General features: G+C 41.3%; 1 protein-coding gene across 13 annotated transcripts in view; it reads left to right on the forward strand.

Annotated features, from left to right (window-relative positions):
- PMCA (plasma membrane calcium-transporting ATPase 3) overlaps positions 1-21,442 on the forward strand; it is a 28,174-nt gene that overhangs the window by 2,014 nt on the left and 4,718 nt on the right. The window contains exons 1-17 of one of the 13 annotated variants that reach the window (XM_065309842.1): positions 1,179-1,531; positions 4,677-4,849; positions 4,912-5,106; positions 5,169-5,458; positions 8,980-9,190; positions 10,276-10,311; positions 10,557-10,963; positions 11,025-11,267; positions 11,325-11,566; positions 11,642-12,281; positions 12,347-12,553; positions 12,620-12,818; positions 12,893-13,104; positions 13,174-13,325; positions 13,450-13,585; positions 19,305-19,373; positions 20,814-20,828. In XM_065309842.1, the coding sequence (XP_065165914.1) occupies positions 4,693-4,849; positions 4,912-5,106; positions 5,169-5,458; positions 8,980-9,190; positions 10,276-10,311; positions 10,557-10,963; positions 11,025-11,267; positions 11,325-11,566; positions 11,642-12,281; positions 12,347-12,553; positions 12,620-12,818; positions 12,893-13,104; positions 13,174-13,325; positions 13,450-13,585; positions 19,305-19,373; positions 20,814-20,828 (3,411 nt within the window). In that variant the 5' untranslated portion in view covers positions 1,179-1,531; positions 4,677-4,692. The other 12 variants (XR_010549544.1, XM_065309844.1, XM_065309848.1 and 9 more) reach the window with 12 other exon arrangements.

Consider the following 21,442-nt stretch of genomic DNA (forward strand, 5'->3'; position numbering starts at 1 on the left):
TATTTATAGGCGATAAAACGCGCGCTGTGTACGAGTACTACTATAGCGGGGTTATTTTTAACAATGTTTGAACAATTCGCGTATATAAAGATCAACTTTATAATGGAAAACTTTCAACGCGATTTGCCAAGACTCAATCTAGGCCCTTTCTATTCTCAGCGCGAATAATTGAATTTTTTTCTTCCGAAGTTTTAATTTAAGCACCAAACTAGTTTTAACTGGTTTTAGGCAACTAAATAACAATTCAGTGCCAATTTCTTCTTGTTTCTGCGAAAATTCATCAGAAATATACATGATACACTTGTGTGCAATTGGTAAAGTGAGTAAATTCTACACACGCATGCGGATTGGACTAATTTCAATCAACTACCGAAATTAACGCTCATTTGCCTCAAGTATTGTCGCTTTGAACCCGGTTAAAAATAATTAGTCCAATTAAACAACTTCCGCGCATATTTGATAAAAACTTCAAATTTTAAGATATAGTTACGTCTTCTTGACCTGCTCAATACGATATGATAATCCACCGAGGTCAAACCCCGTTGGTTTTCGTTACTTAATGATAATTAGACTAATAAATAATTCACGTACCAGTGAACAATATTTAATCTTATCACTTTACACCGAAATTTGCTGGTTTCATTGATGACTTTACCACGGTTACCATCAATTAGTGCGATATGGTATTATTTGCATTAGTTTAATGCCTTGATCTCGATTTTGTTTATAAACACGCGTAATTTCTAGGTCAACACCGCGTGCGTGTGTTCAAAGACTTTCTAACCGAGTGTTTGCCGAAACACCCAAGCGGGTTTTCAGCATAAAACGGCCATAATTGTATTTTGTATCAAGCGTGTAATAATATTAACCTAGTTTCGATGGTTGTCGCTGGTTCTCTGTGTGATTACGTAATGTTTTTGTTCAAATGTCACTCGTTCGTCATCGATATTGTTAGTCGGTGGTGTTAACCTCAACTGTGACGCATGTGTCAGTGAATTTAATTTCTTAGGGTATACCACCACCAGAGATTGATTTAAACCGGTGGCTGCACGTCGCCGGCGGCAGCAATGAGCTGGAGCTGGTGCTGGTGGTAGCGCGCGGCTCGCGTTAAATTCCGTAACTTTACGCGCAGGCCCCGCCACTGCCACTCCACCAGGCGGCTGCCGATCATCGGCGCACATCGCGGCGCACATCGACCGTCGGGGGCCAGTTCAGTGCGGGGCACGGTGTCACCAGCGCGCGCGTGCTAGCAAAGCAAAACGTCGGTCGGTCGGGCGAGAGGCATGCCCGTGGTGTCGATGCTGCCATAGTGCTGCGAGTTGTTGGATTGTTGTTGGCGTTGGAGCGGATTGTTGCGTATTGTTGCTGCTGGTTGTGTGTTGGGCTGGGCCGCGCTGGCGAAGCGTGTCGCTGCTCCTCGTCTCCTCTCTCTGTTGGAGTTGGCCACCGGCGTCAAGCAGCAGCGGTGGATCGGGATCGATGTCGCAGTTGGACGCGCGTTGAGCACGGAACGGAGTCGAGCGCACCAAAGGTAAAATATACCTACCTGAGAAGCGCAACGTGTAACTGGCACCACGATAGGATATAGGTTAGCTGCTGCTTCGCAACTGTCACGCGTTGCACACATATCATTCAAAATCATCTTGTGCATAATGGCAACCATGCCAACCAACACAACGTGCTCCATCGTACCATCAAACACCTGCGGATATCTTTCAACTCCTCTATAAACCCAATTAACATCAAAGTGCCTAATAAGATTGTGTGGTTTTTCTAACCCAGAGAGGTCACAAACCGGAAAGCTGATACTTTCACAGTCGTATTCCATTTTATGGCATTTTATACCATTTCACGTGTGCGTGATGTGAATTTCAAAGCGGAAACTTTCTTCAAACACATAATTTATCATATTAATCAATTAACCACAAGTATTTTAAAGTAAAAACCCTAGAAAATCTTTTCTGGTACCTTGCCAAAAAGCGATTTCCGGTTCCGGGGATCAACAATCAACATGTATGCCCTATGAAAAATATACAGGGTGTTTTGTTTCTGTTTTCAATATCGATGTATGATTTAATCATGGATATTATATCGATTTGTGTTGCGGCTTAAAATTAGAACATGCGCTTCGTAACTTCCCGTTTATTTATTCATTATTCATTCCCTCCGATAACCTAACCCAACCGCCGCCGAAAAAAAATCGATTTATCGTGTTTTGATCAATTTTTAGTTGGGTTTAATGTTGGAAAAACATAAACTATTAAGTATATAAATAAATATTACCCAGATGTATTTCACTGGTAGTTTATAAATGTATAAATGTAGTGTACTTATAGTTTCGCCGTATTTTTAGTTGGGTACGTGTAGAATGTAAACGATTATGACTGGTTGCTTGCTGCTGGTGGTAGGTAGCACACAGCGCGCACAGCCTTGAGTAGACTGCGCTTACTTAATACACACATAAGTCAAAACACTCGTAACTTCATTTTTGCAAGAAAAAATAAATTTCGGGCGGAAAAAAAACGGTAGCGTTTTCCTGATGAGTAATTGACTACTGCTTTGGAGATGTACCTAGCCTGCACGTGTAGAGTTGGCTGTTTGTGTGTTCAAGGAAATTGCTCAAAAATTTTCGACATGAAAACTTGATTTTATTCTATTTATCTGTGTACGCCCGCCGCGCGCGAATGAATAAATGAAGAGTAAGGAAAAGCCAAGGCTGGTACTACATACAGTATACAGTAAATATATTCCTGCTGGTGTGGGTCTAAAACTGTTTGCACCATAACTACATAACTACACCGCGGATTAATATGTTTTTTCGGTGACGCGAATGCGTTATAGGTGCGGATAATTTAGTTCGCGCGCGCCCAGCGCTACACAAACATCGTGTACTATTTTCGAAGCCGCACATCTTACATCTCTTCCCCTCTGTGTGTGTGAGAGTTTAAACTTGTTCCTTGCGCGCTGCTCAAGGTGTGAATCGATTAATGAAAACGACTGTGTTTAGCAGGGGCGAAATTCAATTAAAAACCTGTTGGTTTAGGTTAATATTGAATTTTTTTTATTTTATGCAACATTTTCATTACGTGAGTGGCTGTTTGTTGACATTGATAATAAAAAATCAAGCACACATTAACTGCGATAGAGAATACTATGCATAGATAGATTCAATTCTCATTGATCGCCCGGCCGGCCCCGAACATAAGCCGCCGCTGCGTCGCCGGCAGAGGATTTGTATTGAGTGACCCAGCTTTATGTTTTTTTTTTTACTCATATCCATAGGATAAACTATATCCGCACATGCGTATGAGTATAGGAAATTTAAATTTACTGCTGTGTAGTTGAATATTTAAATGAAAATATAATAATGTAGTGTAAAATTCGGCGCGATTTGCGAGTTGAATTCGTGCGGGGGCGGCGCTGTGTCTGTCTGGCTGTGTGTATGAGTGAGCGGGCGGCGCGCTGAGCACACCTTATCGATCTAGTGCGCCTTCGTAATACACGAGACGGACGGCATGTACGGAGAGCGTGCACCTTGAAATTTTATTGATCAGATACGTGCGGCTCGTGTGCTCGCCCGCCACCGCCGCCGCCTCCAGCGCGACTCGCGCGCGTTTCCAATCTATCGTGTGATAATATTCAACTGGGTGTTTCGATAAATTAACATCTGCGCATTCAAATAATAATAACAACCTTGAATTGGTTGTAATTCTGCGTGTAAATAAGATGTTGTTGGTGATGACTGCACAAATAAGGAATGCGTGCCGTGCGAATGGAATATTATTGCTTTTTTTTATAATCGCGTTTATTTTACAACCGCGCTGCCTAGTGACTATCGAGTTGAGATAAGACAGTAAGTTGTACGAGTAAGTAGAATGGATTTAGTCATTCATTGCGTCACACGACGGCTTAGTGCAAAGCTTTTCGACAAACTTGCGATATTTTATTTGATTCGGTTGCACATACAACACGTGGTTGGTTTTTAAATACGCCTGACTCATAATCATCTATTTGTTTGTTTGTGCATGATAAATGTTTCGAAATTAATTTTTATTTTATTGTCATTGTTGTCTAACTATATCAAATTATTTTTACAAACGCGGTGTGTATGTATATACAGATAATTCCGGAAATTGTGCGACGGAATTTTCAATTTCCGGGCGTGGAAAATTTTTTCCACCACACGCGTGCGCATATTTTACTTTAATTCTCGTAGCAACACTAATTAAATTACCATGTACCATGTCTGTGTGCGCAACATTAAAATCTTTTAAAATTTCAATGGTTACGTTAATGACGCCGATACCATTGTGTTTCTGGAAGTTTATTGCGTGCTAATGATATTTACAAGAAGACTTAAGTTCAATTCCTCCCCTATTATCATTAGGTTAAACACGCACCCATCGTTCGAGCATATTTCTAACACTATTCAAGTTGCGGTGATCGACGTCGCTTAGACTCACATTTCGAAGAAAATTTTGTGTCATCGACTTCCGAGACTTGTTTGTTGGTATTTGTGGGCGTGCGTGGGTGAATAAGTGAGTAAGTGACTATTATCATTGGTCTATCGGGAGGTAATTTAGCGGATCGATAACTGCTGACATAATATTTTCAACATTTTTATATTTATAGATTTTTTTTTTGTGTTTTTTTAAATTTAAATATTTATTTTGCAGATCTAGCTGAGTGGAAATGGCTACGATAGACGGCCGGCCCGCGCAATATGGCATCACCCTCAAGCATTTGCGGGACCTCATGGAACACCGAGGTCCCGAGGGTGTGAACAAATTGAACGAGATTGGCGGTGTGCAGGAGCTGTGCAAGAAATTGTACACGTCGCCCAGTGAAGGTAATTAAACGATATTCACACACACAGAGTGTGTGGTGTTTACGCACATAACCTCGTTTCAGGTCTCACTGGTTCACAAGTAGACACCGAGCACCGGAGAGAAGTGTTCGGCTCGAATTCGATTCCACCAAAGCCACCGAAAACATTTCTGCAATTGGTATGGGAGGCGCTGCAGGATATCACGCTTATCATTCTCGAAGTAGCTGCCATAGTATCGTTGGGTTTATCGTTTTATCAACCGGCAAGCGAGGAAGATGGTAATTTAAAAATTTAATTTTTAGTGAAAATGAATTTTATTGTTTTATGATGTTTTCTATAGCGCAACCGTTCGACGATGACGAAACGTCGCACGGCTGGATCGAGGGGCTGGCCATATTGATATCTGTTATCGTAGTTGTATTCGTTACCGCGTTCAATGACTACACGAAGGAGCGGCAGTTCCGCGGGCTGCAGAACCGCATCGAGGGCGAGCACAAATTCTCGGTCATCCGGCAGGCCGAGGTCAAGCAGATCGGCGTCAGCGAGATCGTCGTCGGCGACATCTGCCAGATCAAGTACGGCGACCTGCTGCCCGCTGACGGCATTCTCATCCAATCGAACGATCTTAAGGTCAGTCGAATTAAACAACCCCCCATCATCACCCATTACTAGTTAGTGCACGCGCCGACCTCGCGATATTACCCAAACGTTTTTAATTATGTTCGTTGGCATCGCGCGCGCTCAAAACGTTAAAAATAGGTTAATTCGATAGCGGGCGCGTGCGCGTAATACACTTTTATGTATTTTGGCAATCAGCACACGACCGGCAAATACCGGGAATCAATTCCAGCGCAGGGATGATTAATTAGCGTGCATTTTAACAGCCCTCCTACAGCGCGTCGCGTGGATTTCGCGCGGATCTAAATTTATTGCCGGTCGCCGGGTGTCTCCCGGTCTGGGCATCGGCTGTAACTCTAATTCTAATCAGATCTCCGGAAAGTGTATATGGCGCACGGAGTTTATAAATAAACGCGTGCGGTTGAGGCCTCGCGTGTGTGTGTGTGTGTGTGTTTGTGTGCGGCGAGGCGCGAAGCTCTTTAAAAATAAAAGAAAGCGGGCCTTATCGCCGCGCGGAAACGAATTTATTCGTTATTGTTATGCGGCGAGAGCGTGCGAGTGGATTAAGAACGCTCATTAATGTTAGAAATATGAGGCGGTCGATGAAAAGCGTTTTCGGTGATTTCAGCTGCATTTATTTACAAAACACCGAATAATTCCGAAGAAAAATCAGTTTTTTTTTACAATGTCTTCTTCTACGTAATCTATGCCAAGGTGTGTATCGACAAATCGGTGGAGATTCACATATGCCAGACGCGCGCACGCCTCAAGCTCTTATGTAATTGAAATTCCGGCTGGCGGTAAAAATAACTTATAAATAAGTATAGAGTTGGTCTAATGGACGCCATGCCGCGTACAGCAAATGTGCGCGCGCGCTAAAGACACTCACACTTTTTTTTTCTCCAGCTGATTGTTTACTCAAGGCGCAGATAAACGATGAGGAAATTGATCAATTAGTATTTTAAATAAAAATGACTTCACAGGTACACACACACATCACTTGTGTGGATCGTAAGTCATTCACATCGCGCTCGCGCAGCCATAGAAATATGCGCGCTATTTTTATTTTTTCTGCCCGAAGTCGATTGAAACACGCCGCAAGAAATGGAGCAAGGCGCGTTGCGTTCACCTACCTGCCTGTATATTTTTACACACTCAGCTTCTGCTTTTTATTTAATATGTAGATATATGTAATTAAAATTGAAGATCGCGTCATCTGCGCGCGCCGGGCATAACCCATTTTTAATTCATAACGCTGCGTGAATTATTCGTCGTCGTCGTGAGAGACTTTGACAAAAGTTCAAAGCGTGCGTGGTGTGTCTGTATGCGCGCTCTTCAATTTCGTACCGCGTGTGTGAAACACTCAGCCGGCCTACCTTCGTACATAAATTCATCGGGCCACACGACTGTGACTATCGTTTGGTTAATAATGAAGGCGCGTTCATAAAACACATTCGCTTCTATTGGAAAGCGAAGGCGCGTTGTGCACACGTACACGTAGGTTGTGTGCTGGGATTATTGATGTTTTAGGTCATTGTACGTAAATTCGAATGGCGGCTCACATACTCACATGCTTACGTAATTCTCAAATACTACACTTTATTCAACTCCGAAATAAAAATTTTATTTTATCGAACGGATGTGATTAATAATTGGTTGCGCCATTGAACTACTTTATAGCATTTTTCAATGACTTCATTTTGTTTGTTTTCATGCGGCACATGATTCAATCTGATCGATAGAGTAGTCATACACAATAGTGTGTTAATATTTACACTGAAATTAATTCAATCAGTTGATGATTCTAAGTAATTGCATTTTTTTGTCTGTGTGTGTGTGTATGTTGCAATAAAATCGGGGCGCGCAGAAAAATGTGTACACATGTGTCGATGCACGTTTGTCGTCACCGTACTATTTTTAAATTTACCAGCGTCATGCAAAGAGCTTGCAAACGCTTTTTACGAGCAGCGCGGACACGATACTTTTGCAATTATTCAACTGGAACTGAAAATTATTCAAGCGAGACGTGCAAATTCTATTCTATGCAACCAATGATACATGAAACTTGCGCTGCGCAAAGATTCAAAGATTCAGCAATTTGGAGGTTATGGTCGTTTGAATTTATGAAATAGAATATTTATGATTACTTTTTATATAGACCAGCGCGCGTGTTGAATTATATATCAAGTTGAAGATAATGTTATTGCTTACGGTTTTATAATAATTGTAGCTTCGGATGATTGAATTTAATAAGTGAAAACTTGATTCAAAGCTGGATACGTACAGGCGCTGAAATTTCAATGATACTCTCTTGGTGTATAGGCAACCAAAATTACACATTTTTTGAAAACCAGTCACGTATGCAACTCATACAACGTAAATGAACTAATAACTGTTGTTTATTTCCGGTTGACGGAAACACCGCACATTTTTTCGTCTTTATTCAAGGTGTACGTTGCTGTAACGTGTAAATCCAGTAGGTGTGGTCCGAAATTTATGATCATTACGCTGGTTTCGTTCTGGTGTGTGATTGATGCAACAATATTCGGTACATTAGCGGATTACTTTTGTTTCCGCTTGTGATTCACATGACCACCGAAGTTATTAAGTACTGTATGCGCACCGCAGTGTGTCGGAGACAATTTTTATGAACAAAGTTTGCGCGGCCAGACGGGATGCGAGCGAAAGTTTGCAAAAGTGTCATAAAAATAGAACGCCGTGACATTAAATGAATTTCAACTCGTCTCGCGACTGCTCACGACCGGAAATCGAAAACTTCGGCGGCGGACATTTTGTATAGGACATAAATGATTATAAAATTTGTGTTTTTAGCGTATTTAAGTCATAGGAACGCGTGTAATCTAATTATATTCTTGCAGGCGGATGTTACAATATCCTACGTTGATAATAAACCAAGTTTGAGGTTGTTTTAGTTGTGTTTTGTTGTTTTCTATGTGAAAGTTGATGATTTACACTTTTGGCAACACCCTCTCGACGAGTTTCTGCCAATTATTTGCATCTGCAGCCGCGTGGCGCCATAATCAATAATGGATTTCATCAAATTAGCATTCGCCTCGTTTACTCGCCCGGGGGCGGCATGATTTAAATTTTCGTTTATTGTTTTTGCGAGGTGTATTGTTACAACACGCTGCCCGATAATTACAAAAACATTCAACGCGAAAAAAAACGCAACAATTTCGGATTTATTGATGATTAAATAATTAATTTTACAAAAGGTCATTAATAAAGTTGACACATTATGTGTACCATGTCCATCCATCATGTTTCCGTGGCGCTAATGGAGTGAAATCGATTTAAAATGTTATCGTAATCAAATTTCGTGAGATTCTCATCAATTTTTCCCTCTACGTGCATAAAATATTTGAACTTTATTCGAAATAATTACACTGCGACCTTCGATTTTATCCTCATTGTGTCAAGCGTGCACTAATTACATAATTATACACACACACAAGTGGTGCTTGAAGTACAATGTGTCTACAATGAGTTTAATGAGAATTTCAACGTTGCAGGTTGACGAATCGTCACTGACAGGCGAATCAGATCATGTTAAGAAGGGGGAATCTTTCGATCCGATGGTACTTTCCGGTACGCACGTGATGGAAGGTTCCGGGAAGATGTTGGTGACCGCCGTCGGCGTCAACTCGCAGGCGGGCATCATCTTCACGCTGCTGGGAGCCGCTGTTGATGAGCAAGAGCAGGAGATTAAGAAAATGAAGAAAGGTAACAAACAAAATGGACGCCCGGTCTGTTTTGGTATTCATTTTATTGCCCCCCAAACCACCCCTTTATAATACTACTACATTGCAACACTTAACATGCGCTCTCTTGAGCATGATGTGATTTGGAAGACTTTTCCGTTTCCGGAAATCATTCCTGTCCTCTTTTGAATCTCAAATGAATTGCGAATGCAATGTACCCCTGAACTTTTAGTTTTTTTTTTCTGAAATTTCTATGCCTCAATGTGCACCTTGACTAAAAACACTTCTTCGACGTCATATAAATACCTAATTACTAATTAATAATAGTGATTAAATAGTTTTAGATACTCCGCAGCTCTACTCCCACCAATTTTGTGTGTACTTACCGCCACAACCCTCCAAACACAAAAGTTGTGTACTTTGTGGATTGAGATTGGCGCACAGCCAAAAACCACCCTGTTTCTTTCTCTCCTCTTTGAGGTCGTGCCTATTTACAAATCGCATCAATTATTTTCTCTTTTCTTTCCACCCCTTTTCGATCGATCGCATGTTTACTACGTTTATCGGTGCTCTTGTACTCTCAACTCAACTCGAGACTTTTATATAGAACACAACCCAATTTGCACATTATATTATACACGCATATATTCAACTTTATTACCTACACTCCCAACAAGCGATGAAGCGATGCATTTTCATCCCTTGTTGATAGCTGGATGCGGCATGCGATTAAAAACGAGATTAATATTGATATATAAACGATTTGATTAATGGAAACACACGCGCGCGTTGAGTGAAATTTTAATGTGCGACGATTTCGCATGTCACAATTTACATGCGCGTTTATTGTTGCATTATTTATAGAAATCATAATAAAACAGCAGTCGGCTGTTTTTTTTTGCAATAACAAAAATTCAAGGTTTGCACCGTTACAATCGTAAAACGCGTTGCTGTGTGCCGAATGAGCCAAGAAAAGGTTTCGCACACAAAATGGCCGACGTAGTAAACATGGTGGCACGACCAAACCAGCCCGTCCCCCGTTGACTTGGAGTGGTTTTTTGCGATTGCTAATGTGTTCTCGTTTTTGCATGTGTTTTATTGGTACAGAGGCTAAAAAGCAGCGGAAGAAGAAAAGCCTAACAGGTGAATGAATATTTTATTTTATTTTTATTTTGATTTTTTTTGACTAAACAAAGCGAACCTACTAAATTTATACGAATTAAAACCGAAAACGCATTTAAATAGTTGTTGTTTTCTACGGATTGAATTATTCTGCATGTGATTGTATTGTATTGTTAGCGAAAATCTGATTTATTCATATTTATCAATTGTTGATGTTTTGTGTTGAGGTGGGTTGTGTTTTAATATGTGTTTTGATTGTGTGTTAGGAGATGAGGAAGCCGGAAATGTGACGGGTAACAGTCATATGAACTCGCCGGCGCCCGTGGAGAACAAACATGGCAACTCGACGCCGGATGACGGGCAGGGCAATCACGTGTCGTCCGGCGGCGGCGGCGGCGAGAGCCACAAGAAGGAGAAGTCTGTCCTGCAGGCGAAACTGACCAAGCTCGCCATTCAGATCGGCTACGCCGGCTCGACGATCGCCGTGCTCACCGTCGTCATCTTGGTCATTCAATTCTGTGTTCATACGTTCGTCATTCAGCAGAAGGAGTGGAGGGCGTCGTACGTCAACAACATGGTGCGCCATTTGATTATCGGTGTCACGGTGCTGGTGGTCGCCGTGCCGGAGGGTCTGCCGTTAGCCGTCACACTGTCACTAGCTTATAGCGTTAAGGTACCATCAAATAATTACCATTTTTTTGGACCAATTCTTAACTGCATAATGTTTTATGTAGAAAATGATGAAAGACAACAACTTGGTACGGCATTTGGACGCGTGCGAGACGATGGGTAACGCCACGGCCATTTGTTCTGACAAAACGGGCACGTTGACCACCAATCGCATGACGGTGGTACAGTCGTACATCTGTGAACAGTTGTGTAAGACGACGCCGAAATTCAGCGATATACCATCAAAGGTTGCCAACTTGATCGTGCAGGGCATCGCGGTTAACTCGGCGTACACTTCAAGAATCATGGTAGGTCAATAACATGGTACCAAAAAATGGTGTTGCTGATGTTTTGTTTGTTTCTAGCCACCAGATGAACCCTCCGAGCTGCCGAAGCAGGTCGGTAACAAAACCGAATGCGCACTGCTCGGTTTCGTCCTTGGGCTGCAGAAGAACTACCAGACAGTGCGCGACGACCAGCCGGAGGAGACGTTCACGCGGGTGTACACGTTCAACTCGGTGCGAAAATCGATGAGCACGATAATTCCTCGCAAGGGTGGCGGCTATCGATTATTTACTAAAGGTGCTTCTGAAATTATATTAAACAAGTGAGTTCTTCCGCCATTTTGTTACCCATAGACCAGTTATCTACACCCGCATGGGTTTTGTGTGTGTTGTTGCAGGTGTGCCTTCATATATGGCCATGATGGCCGTTTGGAGAAGTTCACGCGGGACATGCAGGAGCGTCTGCTGCGGCAGGTGATCGAGCCGATGGCCTGCGACGGCCTGCGCACCATCTCGATCGCCTATCGGGATTTCGTGCCCGACAAGGCCGAAATCAATCAGGTGCACATTGAGAACGAGCCGAACTGGGATGACGAGGAGAACATCGTCAACAATCTGACGTGCCTGTGCGTGGTGGGCATTGAGGATCCGGTGCGTCCGGAGGTGCCGGAGGCGATCCGCAAGTGCCAGAAAGCGGGCATCACCGTGCGCATGGTCACCGGCGACAATGTGAACACGGCGCGTTCGATCGCCACCAAATGCGGCATTATTAAACCCACCGATGATTTCCTCATTCTCGAGGGCAAAGAGTTCAATCGACGCATTCGCGACTCCTCAGGTGAGGTGCAACAGCATCTGTTGGATAAGGTATGGCCGAGGATGCGTGTGTTGGCGCGGTCATCGCCCACGGACAAATACACGCTGGTCAAGGGCATCATCGACAGCAAAGTTAGCGATAATCGAGAGGTGGTCGCTGTGACGGGTGACGGTACCAACGATGGACCTGCTCTGAAGAAAGCCGACGTCGGATTTGCCATGGTACCATCATCAACACAATTCAATACAAGATAATTTTGTTTATTTTATTTTTGTTTGTGTTTCAGGGCATTGCCGGCACCGATGTGGCGAAAGAAGCTTCGGATATTATTTTGACAGATGATAACTTTAGTAGTATTGTTAAAGCTGTAATGTGGGGGCGAAATGTTTACGATAGTATAGCCAAGTTTTTGCAGTTTCAGTTAACTGTAAATGTTGTAGCTGTAATTGTAGCTTTTATTGGTGCCTGCGCTGTGCAAGACAGTCCTTTAAAGGCATGATATTTAGCCAGGTGCTTCCACACCCCAGGACTCGCCGCCATTAATTGCTGCTTGTTTTAGGCTGTACAAATGTTATGGGTGAACTTGATCATGGACACGCTCGCCTCACTAGCGTTAGCTACCGAGCTTCCCACGCCCGATCTGCTGCTGCGGAAGCCGTACGGCCGAACAAAACCGCTCATCTCGCGGACCATGATGAAGAACATTCTCGGTCAGGCCATCTATCAGCTGACGGTCATCTTTGCGCTGTTGTTTGTAGGTTAGTACATGAAGTTGCCACGTGGTAATTTAGGAGGAAAAGTATTAATTTTTGTGTTTTTAATCTGGTAACAGGTGACAAAATGTTGGATATCGAATCAGGAAGAGGTGCCGAAATCGGCGCTGGGCCAACACAGCACTTTACTGTTATCTTCAATACGTTTGTCATGATGACACTGTTTAATGAATTCAACGCCCGAAAGATTCATGGTCAGCGGAACGTTTTCGAAGGCATCTTCACCAATCCCATCTTCTATTCCATTTGGGTTGGCACTTGTGCCTCGCAGGTATGTTCAGAATTACATTTTAGTCAAAATGAAGACAATAAATTTGATTTTTTTCAAATTTGGCACTAGGTGATTATCATTCAATACGGCAAGATGGCGTTTGCCACACGAAGTCTCACACTGGAGCAGTGGATGTGGTGCCTGCTGTTTGGAATCGGCACGTTGCTCTGGGGCCAGATTGTCACCACCGTGCCGACGCGGAAAATACCAAAGATTCTTTCGTAAGCTACCCACATTTTCACTCTCTCTTCTCTCTTTCTCTTGTCTCTTCACCATGTCTGTCGACGTTAGCGGTCGCCCCACCGTCGTCAATGTACAAATGACACGTGCACGCTCACTTTTCAGTTGGGGTAGAGGTCATCCGGAGGAGTACACCGAGGCGATCAACATCGGCGAAGAGAAGTACGATGTTGACAGTGATAAGAAGCCGCGAGCCGGGCAGATCCTCTGGATTCGAGGCCTCACGAGGCTGCAGACGCAGGTAAGTCGATGAAACTCACGTCCATCTTAATAATTCGCAAAGCGGAAAACAATCTCATATTGAATCGAAGCGCGCGCGCGTCGCGAAAGGCAACATCTATCGGGGTGGCCGCCATGACACACATGCCATGGCACGGCCATCCTCATGGAACGCGGACTGCCTTTGAGTGATTGATGAACAGAGCTCAGTATTACTATAACTTAGGAGGAAGTTTTTTATAGGTAAATGACGCGTGTTCTCACATCCTCCTCAAAACTCAAATCCTCAACATTCCCAAAAACAAAAACAAAAAAACAAAAAAATTCCTCATATCTCACATCATCACATCATCTGATGCCTTTACGTTGTTTTATTATGATTTTTGATTTAATTGTGACTTTATAATATAACGCATGGTGCATTGACATCTGAGTGTTTGCAAATTAATTATCGATACATAATTAAATTGCTTTAGCTGTCAGTGTTCCTCGTCTATTGACTAACGATATATAGCCTACATTAATCTACTTTACTCTCAAGGGATATTTTGGTTTATGTTACTATATATTCTACTGTTTACCATCTCTTGGTGCCGTCAATTGTCGAAATCACATACGCGCCATGGTACCACCTCCCCCCCAAAAAAAAGCATATTATTGTGTATTTTATAAGTGTGTGGTGTGTGAAGCCAACCACTCATTTGTTTTGTTCACGTCGCCATCATCAAGATACGCGTGCTTTTACGTTTTTTGTTTCATTCATGACTCTCTTGCATGGACAACAATCTGCGAGCAACAATCCAACACATCATCAGTTTGCGCATTTTCAACTCGCCAACGTTGGCTGTGTTGTCTCGAGAGTGTTCCATTTACTCCCATGGAGACATTTTAGACAACTTTCATATTAGATCTTAGAGTACCACCCACGCCCCTCTACTCTTCGGCTTTCGCAATGACATTTAACTCGCTTATCAATGTAGTCGTATTACTCGTATCTCTCAACGTTGTTGTGTCACTTGACTCCTTGTGGCTCTCATTCGTTTTTGATTTTTATTTGTTTTTATACTGTAGTAGTCTAACACAACAACAACAACACCACACACACCCCTCTCTTATGCCTGATGATCTCTCTTCACCGTCTCTATCTCTTATCTCTCACACATTGTGTTTTAATGATTGATTTATCTCTCTTTGGTTGTTTCGTTTAGAACGGTTGCGAGGACTGAGTTTGCGTGGTTTCGGCTCTCGGGGGCTTGTTTTGTTAGTCACTAAACACACCAGTCGGACACAAACGTACCACCCACACACAGACACACACAATACAACTACTACCAGCAACGACGCCATTTTGTTATTAGGTACTTAATTTTATTTATTTATTAGCCGGCGGAACCCATGCGAGAAACTGAGGTGTAGGAACGCTGTGGGTGTGTCGAGCAATTCCTGTCGCAGTACAAACAAGTACGTAGCTTGATCGTAGAGGCAAGATATGAATTAATTAGCTTGTTGCAAATTTTGTTGGTGACTGCGATGCGTTCTCTATCTATCTATCTACTCTCTATCTCTCTATCTGCTGTAATATGCACTCTGTGGTGTTAGCTGTTTCTTAGAAGCCACACATCACCAACAACCTGCCACCGCCCCCAAAACAACCGCCAGTTTTTGTTCTTGATATTAACAATGTGTTTGTAGACGGTGACTTGTTCTGTCCACCCCCACCCACGTGTCGGATATGTTCTGTTAGTTTATGTGTAGTGTCTTCTTCCTTCTTGTTGCCTCTCTTCCCCCACGTCGTAAGTTGGTAGCAGTGTGCGTAGTTAAACAATGAATTACTAACAACAAGAATTCCCTTGAGTGTGCTCGGCGACAACACAGCCACAACGGCGGATGAGAAAAACGAGAGTTTATGTTTAGTTTTTAAGTTTAGAAGGCGTGTTTAGTTGTTAGCTGCGCTTGGCTGCTTTTACCTGCTTGCAATTTGTTGATGGTAGCGAATCTACTGCCCCTGAATAGATCATATCATGATCCCCGGCCGCCATTTGTACGAATGTGACAATTGATCGTGTAATTAAACAAGAGTACAATACAATATAACATAGTTGGGTAGATGTTAAAGTAGGTTATGTTGTATTTGACTCTTGTCGAAGTTAATTTTTGTCTTCTCTTCACTTCTCTATGACTCTTTATCTTCTCTACTGATTACAACATCAAATTGATTGATCCTTGAATCACCAAATCAACAACAGATCCAATATATGAACATTACGCGTGCATTTTTCAAGATGGCGTTTTTAGCTTAGCGTGGACTGAGTGTGAATGTGTGTGTGCATGCTAGCCGCGCGAATGAATGTGCCGTCGTTCTCCCCTGTGACAACAACACAACAACAAACAACCCTTGTGGCTTCCCTGTGTTTTGCAGCTGCGAGTTATCCGCGCGTTCAAGTCGACGCTGGAGGACCTGGAGGAGCGCCGCTCGTTGCATAGTTTACAGAGCTTACACAGTTTGCGCAGTTCGCGTAGCCACACCGGGCCGTGGCCGCCTCGCCCCCTCTCAGACATCACATACATTGACGAGGACCCGACCGCCACGAAGCTGTCGCCGCTTGCGCCGAAGAGCGGCACCTCCGCCGCCATTGGCAATCGGCTGTCTCCTCACTCCGCCGCCGCGCGGCTCCCGTCCCACCACCACCAACACCATCACCACCACCAACAATCGGCGACGACACCACCCTCCGAGCCGCCCAAATCGGTGCATGAGTATCGCATTTAGCTGCCGCTGCCAAAATAGTCTCTAGCGCTGATTGACATGATGATCATATACATATGATGATGATGATGATGATGATGGCGAGCGTTTCGCATGCATGTCTGCCGCTTCCGCTCGACCAACACGTGTGCGACGAATATTCTGTATTTAATTGCGTTTTTTTTTTCTTTATTTGATTATTGTTTATTGTTTTGTGCACACACTCAACAATGCAACCCGCCCCCCGCCCCCTTAGAGAGTACTTGTAGCTGTTATGTTATTAGATACGAATTAATATTATTATAATGCTAGCGTTAAGAGTGTTTGTACTTTGTTTTGAGTTTACCTTTTAATGTTTTGTATAATTTTTTAGCTTTGTTTTCTTTTTTGATAACTCAACCATTGTTTTATTATTATTTTGAATGCATTCCAATTATTTTTTTACTTATATATCTCGCTGTTTGTCTATATTTGAACATACTAACGCCTCTTTTATCTCCTAACCTCAACCAGAGACTATTTTCTTACTCTTTTATACTCTAAACACAAAATACGTTGCATTATCTTTGAAAAATCATTTGATTTCTTCACGAAATGTTGTTTTGTGTGTAAATTTTGCGTTTCAGTGAAGAATTGAAGTGAATTTATGAAGATATTTGCATAAACACAACATACTTAACCTGTCTTCCTAACATGCCTTTATATATAGCATACTAGCGCCCTCTATCGGTCCTAATCTTAACCTAAATCTGTTTTCTTACTATTTTATACTTTAAACACAAAAAATCATCGCAAAATCTTCGAAAATTCATTTTAATTGTTCACAAAATGTTCTCTTGTGTAAATTTTACATTTTAGTGAAGAAATGAAGTGAATTCATCAATTATCTTCGAAGATATTTGCGAAAATGTTTGCAAAAACACAATCTGCTTAACCTGTCTTCCAAATATTCATACCAACGCCCTCTATCGGTCCTAATCTTAACCTAAATCTATTTTCTTACTCTTTTATACTTTGAACACAAAAAAACATCGCAAAATCTTCGAAAAATCATTTGAATTTTTCACAAAATGTTTTCTTGTGTAAATTTTACATTTTAGTGAAGAAATGAAGTGAATTCATCAATTATCTTCGAAGATATTAACGAAAATGTTTGCAAAAACACAATCTACTTAACCTGTCTTCCAAATATGCATACCAACGCCCTCTATTGGTCCTAATCTTAACCTAAATCTATTTTCTTACTCTTTTATACTTTAAACACAAAAAACATCGCAATATCTTCGAAAAGTCATTTGAATTTTTCACAAAATGTTCTCTTGTGTAAATTTTACATTTTAGTGAAGAAATGAAGTGAATTCATCGAATATCTTCGAAGATATTTGCGAAAATGTTTGCAAAAACACTATATACTTAACCTGTCTTCCCAAAATTTATCCTAACCTCAACCTAAATCTATTTTCTTACTCTTTATACTCTTAGGAACAAAAACATTGCAATATCTTCTTAAATTGCATTTTAATGTCGAATTTAAGCGAAGATATGTGCAAAAACACAACATACCTAACCTATCTTTCCAAACATGGCCGCCACACTGTCTCCTGCCCCCACCCTACTACTATCGATAGCTTAGCACTTTTTAGTAGATGACTTCTTTGAATCTTACTTACGAACCAAAAATCTGTCACATACGATTCTTATGTATACGCGTATACATAATTGTATTTATTTTGTATATACTCCTATATAATCTTTCGTCGTGTGTTATTCACAATGTAGAAATACTAGCTGACTGTATAGCAACATAGATAGCTTGGTGAAAAAAAAACAACAACAAAACAAGCAAAAGCGACGCGACGCCATTGCAAGATGGCGTCCGCGGGTGTGGAGGGATGTGTAAACCGGCATAAATTAACTCTAAATTAGCACGTTGTTGAGTAATTAATAAATTAACCAAAGAAATTAATAACACAATGAAGATATAATCATGAATTTTGCAGGCGCTCTGTTCTATTCGATCCGAAATCTTTTTAACTCTTTCTCTTTACCTCTTTGGTCGTCCCGGGTGAGATGATGAATAGATACACACGTTTCGAGCAATCGTGTGTGCTGTGTCTGATTGTAAAACCACTTGTAACTTTACAGCACCGGCGGGCGCATGCATCATTGGCCGGCAGCATCCTCGATGGCTGGACACTGGACGATGCCGTTCATCGTAACTGGCTACGTCAGGGTGGTTCCATTTATAACAAAAACGTGCCGATCGAAATGCCGAAATAAAGACAGCGGGTGCCGATTGTGTCGACGACACACACACAATATTTACACTCACAAAACAAACACACAGAGATAAAAATAAAAAACAAATTGATGTCGTGTGCAATTTGCGGCCATTTTGTTTTGACGAAATTTAGAATCTCACACACCAACACACACGCTGACCCTTGAAATTATGCAACCTTATCAACACCTCCACTGTGTCTCGTGTGGCGTAAAAGTTGCAAGCTTTTTGTCTGAAATTTATTGAATAATCGATCATCGCACGAGTTTTCTTAGTTGATGAATTTGCAAGTGTCACGCGATACAAACTAAATATTAGTGGAGCAAGGATCTCCGGCCTCCCGATGTGCACGCCCGCTGTTTGTCGGCGGCGGAACCACAGTTTACCGCTGCCGTCCACACTTCTTCTCTTCTCAGGTTACTACTTATCCATTTTATGTAGACTGTATGCAGTTGAGGGTTATGTCGCTGTCATTTTTAGTTTTACTAATCGTACATAACCTCTAAAACTGTTTTCTATGATTTTTCAAGTTTTTTTTACCAACTGGACTGATTTTTCATTTTTGTCTCTCTAACATGAATCAACCGTGGATTTTTGTTTCTGCACACTCTTTTATCTACATCTATTGTCTCTTATTCTCTATGTATGTGTCTCTCACTGTTGTTCATTTACCGTAAACCACTCTTTAACGTTTGCCCTTTATTACTCTTGAAGGTGATAGGTGGTGAATTGCAAGAGCGTTTGATTCCGGTTCCGTACAGCAAGAGCTCCACTGACCAAGCTGTAAGCCGCTTTCCTACAATCTATCTTTTTCTGTCCGCTATGTGATTGATTTGATGAATTATTATCGATTAATTGATTGCCGATTTTCAGTTTTCTAACCGGGGTTTACTTTACTTTACTGATTTTGCTCTAACGTTTAGTTTACACTTCTGTTGATTGATCAAAATGATTGAACGATTTTGACAATATATTGATCAATATTTTCCATAAAATAACAAAAATATTAAAATATTGCACAATATATTGCGCAAAAAATAAAATCGTTCAATCTGATTGTTCAATATATTGTTGATGCAATGCCAAGTGCAACTGCAGGCTGTGCTCGATTAAATGTTGGCATATTGAACTCAAAAAAAAAAATGAAAAAAATTAATTTCCAGCGCTTTTTAAGCAGACAATTAGCAAGTAGCAAATTATAATTTTGATTGACGCTTACCAGTTAGTTTGTTGTTGCGACTGATGAAGATTGCGCTGCTTTACGATTAAAATTTCAACCTAACCTAGGCAGTAAACTTGACATAATAACCGTAGGCGTATGTTAGAGGTTATGTTCGATGTGAAACGCACCCTCCGCTTTACAAAACGTAGCGTTGACTCAATCCACAATCAACACGTTGTGCAACACTGTGGATTGTGTCTTTTACGCCAGGATAACACATAACAACACAGTAAATCTATAATTACGTCCGTCCAGAATGTTATAATTGTACACTGGTCAATTATTACGCGTTTTAATTTAACTTTCAAACCGACAATCACATAACCACCAAAAACCATGAATGAAAGAATGAACTAACCTCAATCTTACACTTTACTTGACTTACTTGACTCTTTCTGTATTTCTTTTCTTGTTTTCTGTTGATTTTCCTGTTGTGCATGCCGCCATTTTGTTTATTTTACGTTGTGCACTCGCAGATGCATAAGATCGCTCAAAACGTCCGCTGAGTGTGTGTATAATGTTAATGAATCCACCGCGACATTTACATTGAATAGATTTGTTATCGCACTCAATCAATATTGATATCAGACATTACTCTGCAGTATTTGGCCGTGTTGCGCTTTTGTTTTTTGTTATCGAAACAACAGCTTGTTTTTCTGTGTAGAGGCTTCCATTTCGTAGACCCGACGCCATTTTGTTCACTCTTGCTTGTCTTACTTACTTCTATTCTATTCTATATAAGAATTAACCTATTAACTATTAATTAAGTATGTGTTGTTATTTACCTATATTTATATGAATATCAATGGTCGATTGTTGCTTGCCGAGGCGAGCAGCGATCGACGTCCGGCCGCATTTTACATACTTTCGCTGTTTTCGTATTTTGAACAATGATATAATAACATATATATAGAACTGAAAAAAACCTAACGAAAAAAAAAACATACTGTTGTTGTGTTATTTCTATGATATTACTAATACCCACGTATACATACATACAGGTGGGGCAAAATCACGTAAGCAAAAAACCAATCAATATCTGGGTAAAACTGTATGTATAATGGATATATTGTTATACGTGTATGTCTTATAAGTGGTGCTCAAACAATCTCAAGTGTGTTGATCTGTAAGAAACCGATATTTGCAAGTTCAATGTTTTTATTTATTATTTCCACTCTTATCAATCGTGTTATTTTAAAATTTTATTATTATATTTGTGTGCGATCATTGTTTATATTTTTAAATATTTTTATTAATTATGCACCGCAATTTTTTTATTTTTTTGAAAATTTTTTTATTTTTTAAATTTTTATCACGGAATTTAAAGGAGCGCGTCCGTGAGACACCCACCCTGCTACGGCTTGCTGGCTGGTTTTGTATAACGCAATAGAGGCTTAAGTTGAAGGCGCGTGCGCGTATGAGGGAAGTTGCTTAAGGCGCGTATGACATACTGGTGTCCACACACACGGCATGTACAGAAACCGGCCGTGGCTGGGCGATACACAACGTACACGCGCGTAGGGTGCTACTGCGCCTGCGCACACAACTTGCACCGATGCACAGACACGCTGGGGCATGCGTGCGAGTTTATTTTTTAACTATATATATCTATGTCTAATCTAACACTAAT

The sequence above is a fragment of the Atheta coriaria genome, unplaced genomic scaffold, assembly GCF_025399875.1.
Source record: "Atheta coriaria isolate IRGN ID8LTWV9N9 unplaced genomic scaffold, Caltech_Dcor_3.1 hic_scaffold_8_pilon, whole genome shotgun sequence".
In the NCBI taxonomy this organism is placed as follows: domain Eukaryota; kingdom Metazoa; phylum Arthropoda; class Insecta; order Coleoptera; family Staphylinidae; genus Dalotia; species Dalotia coriaria.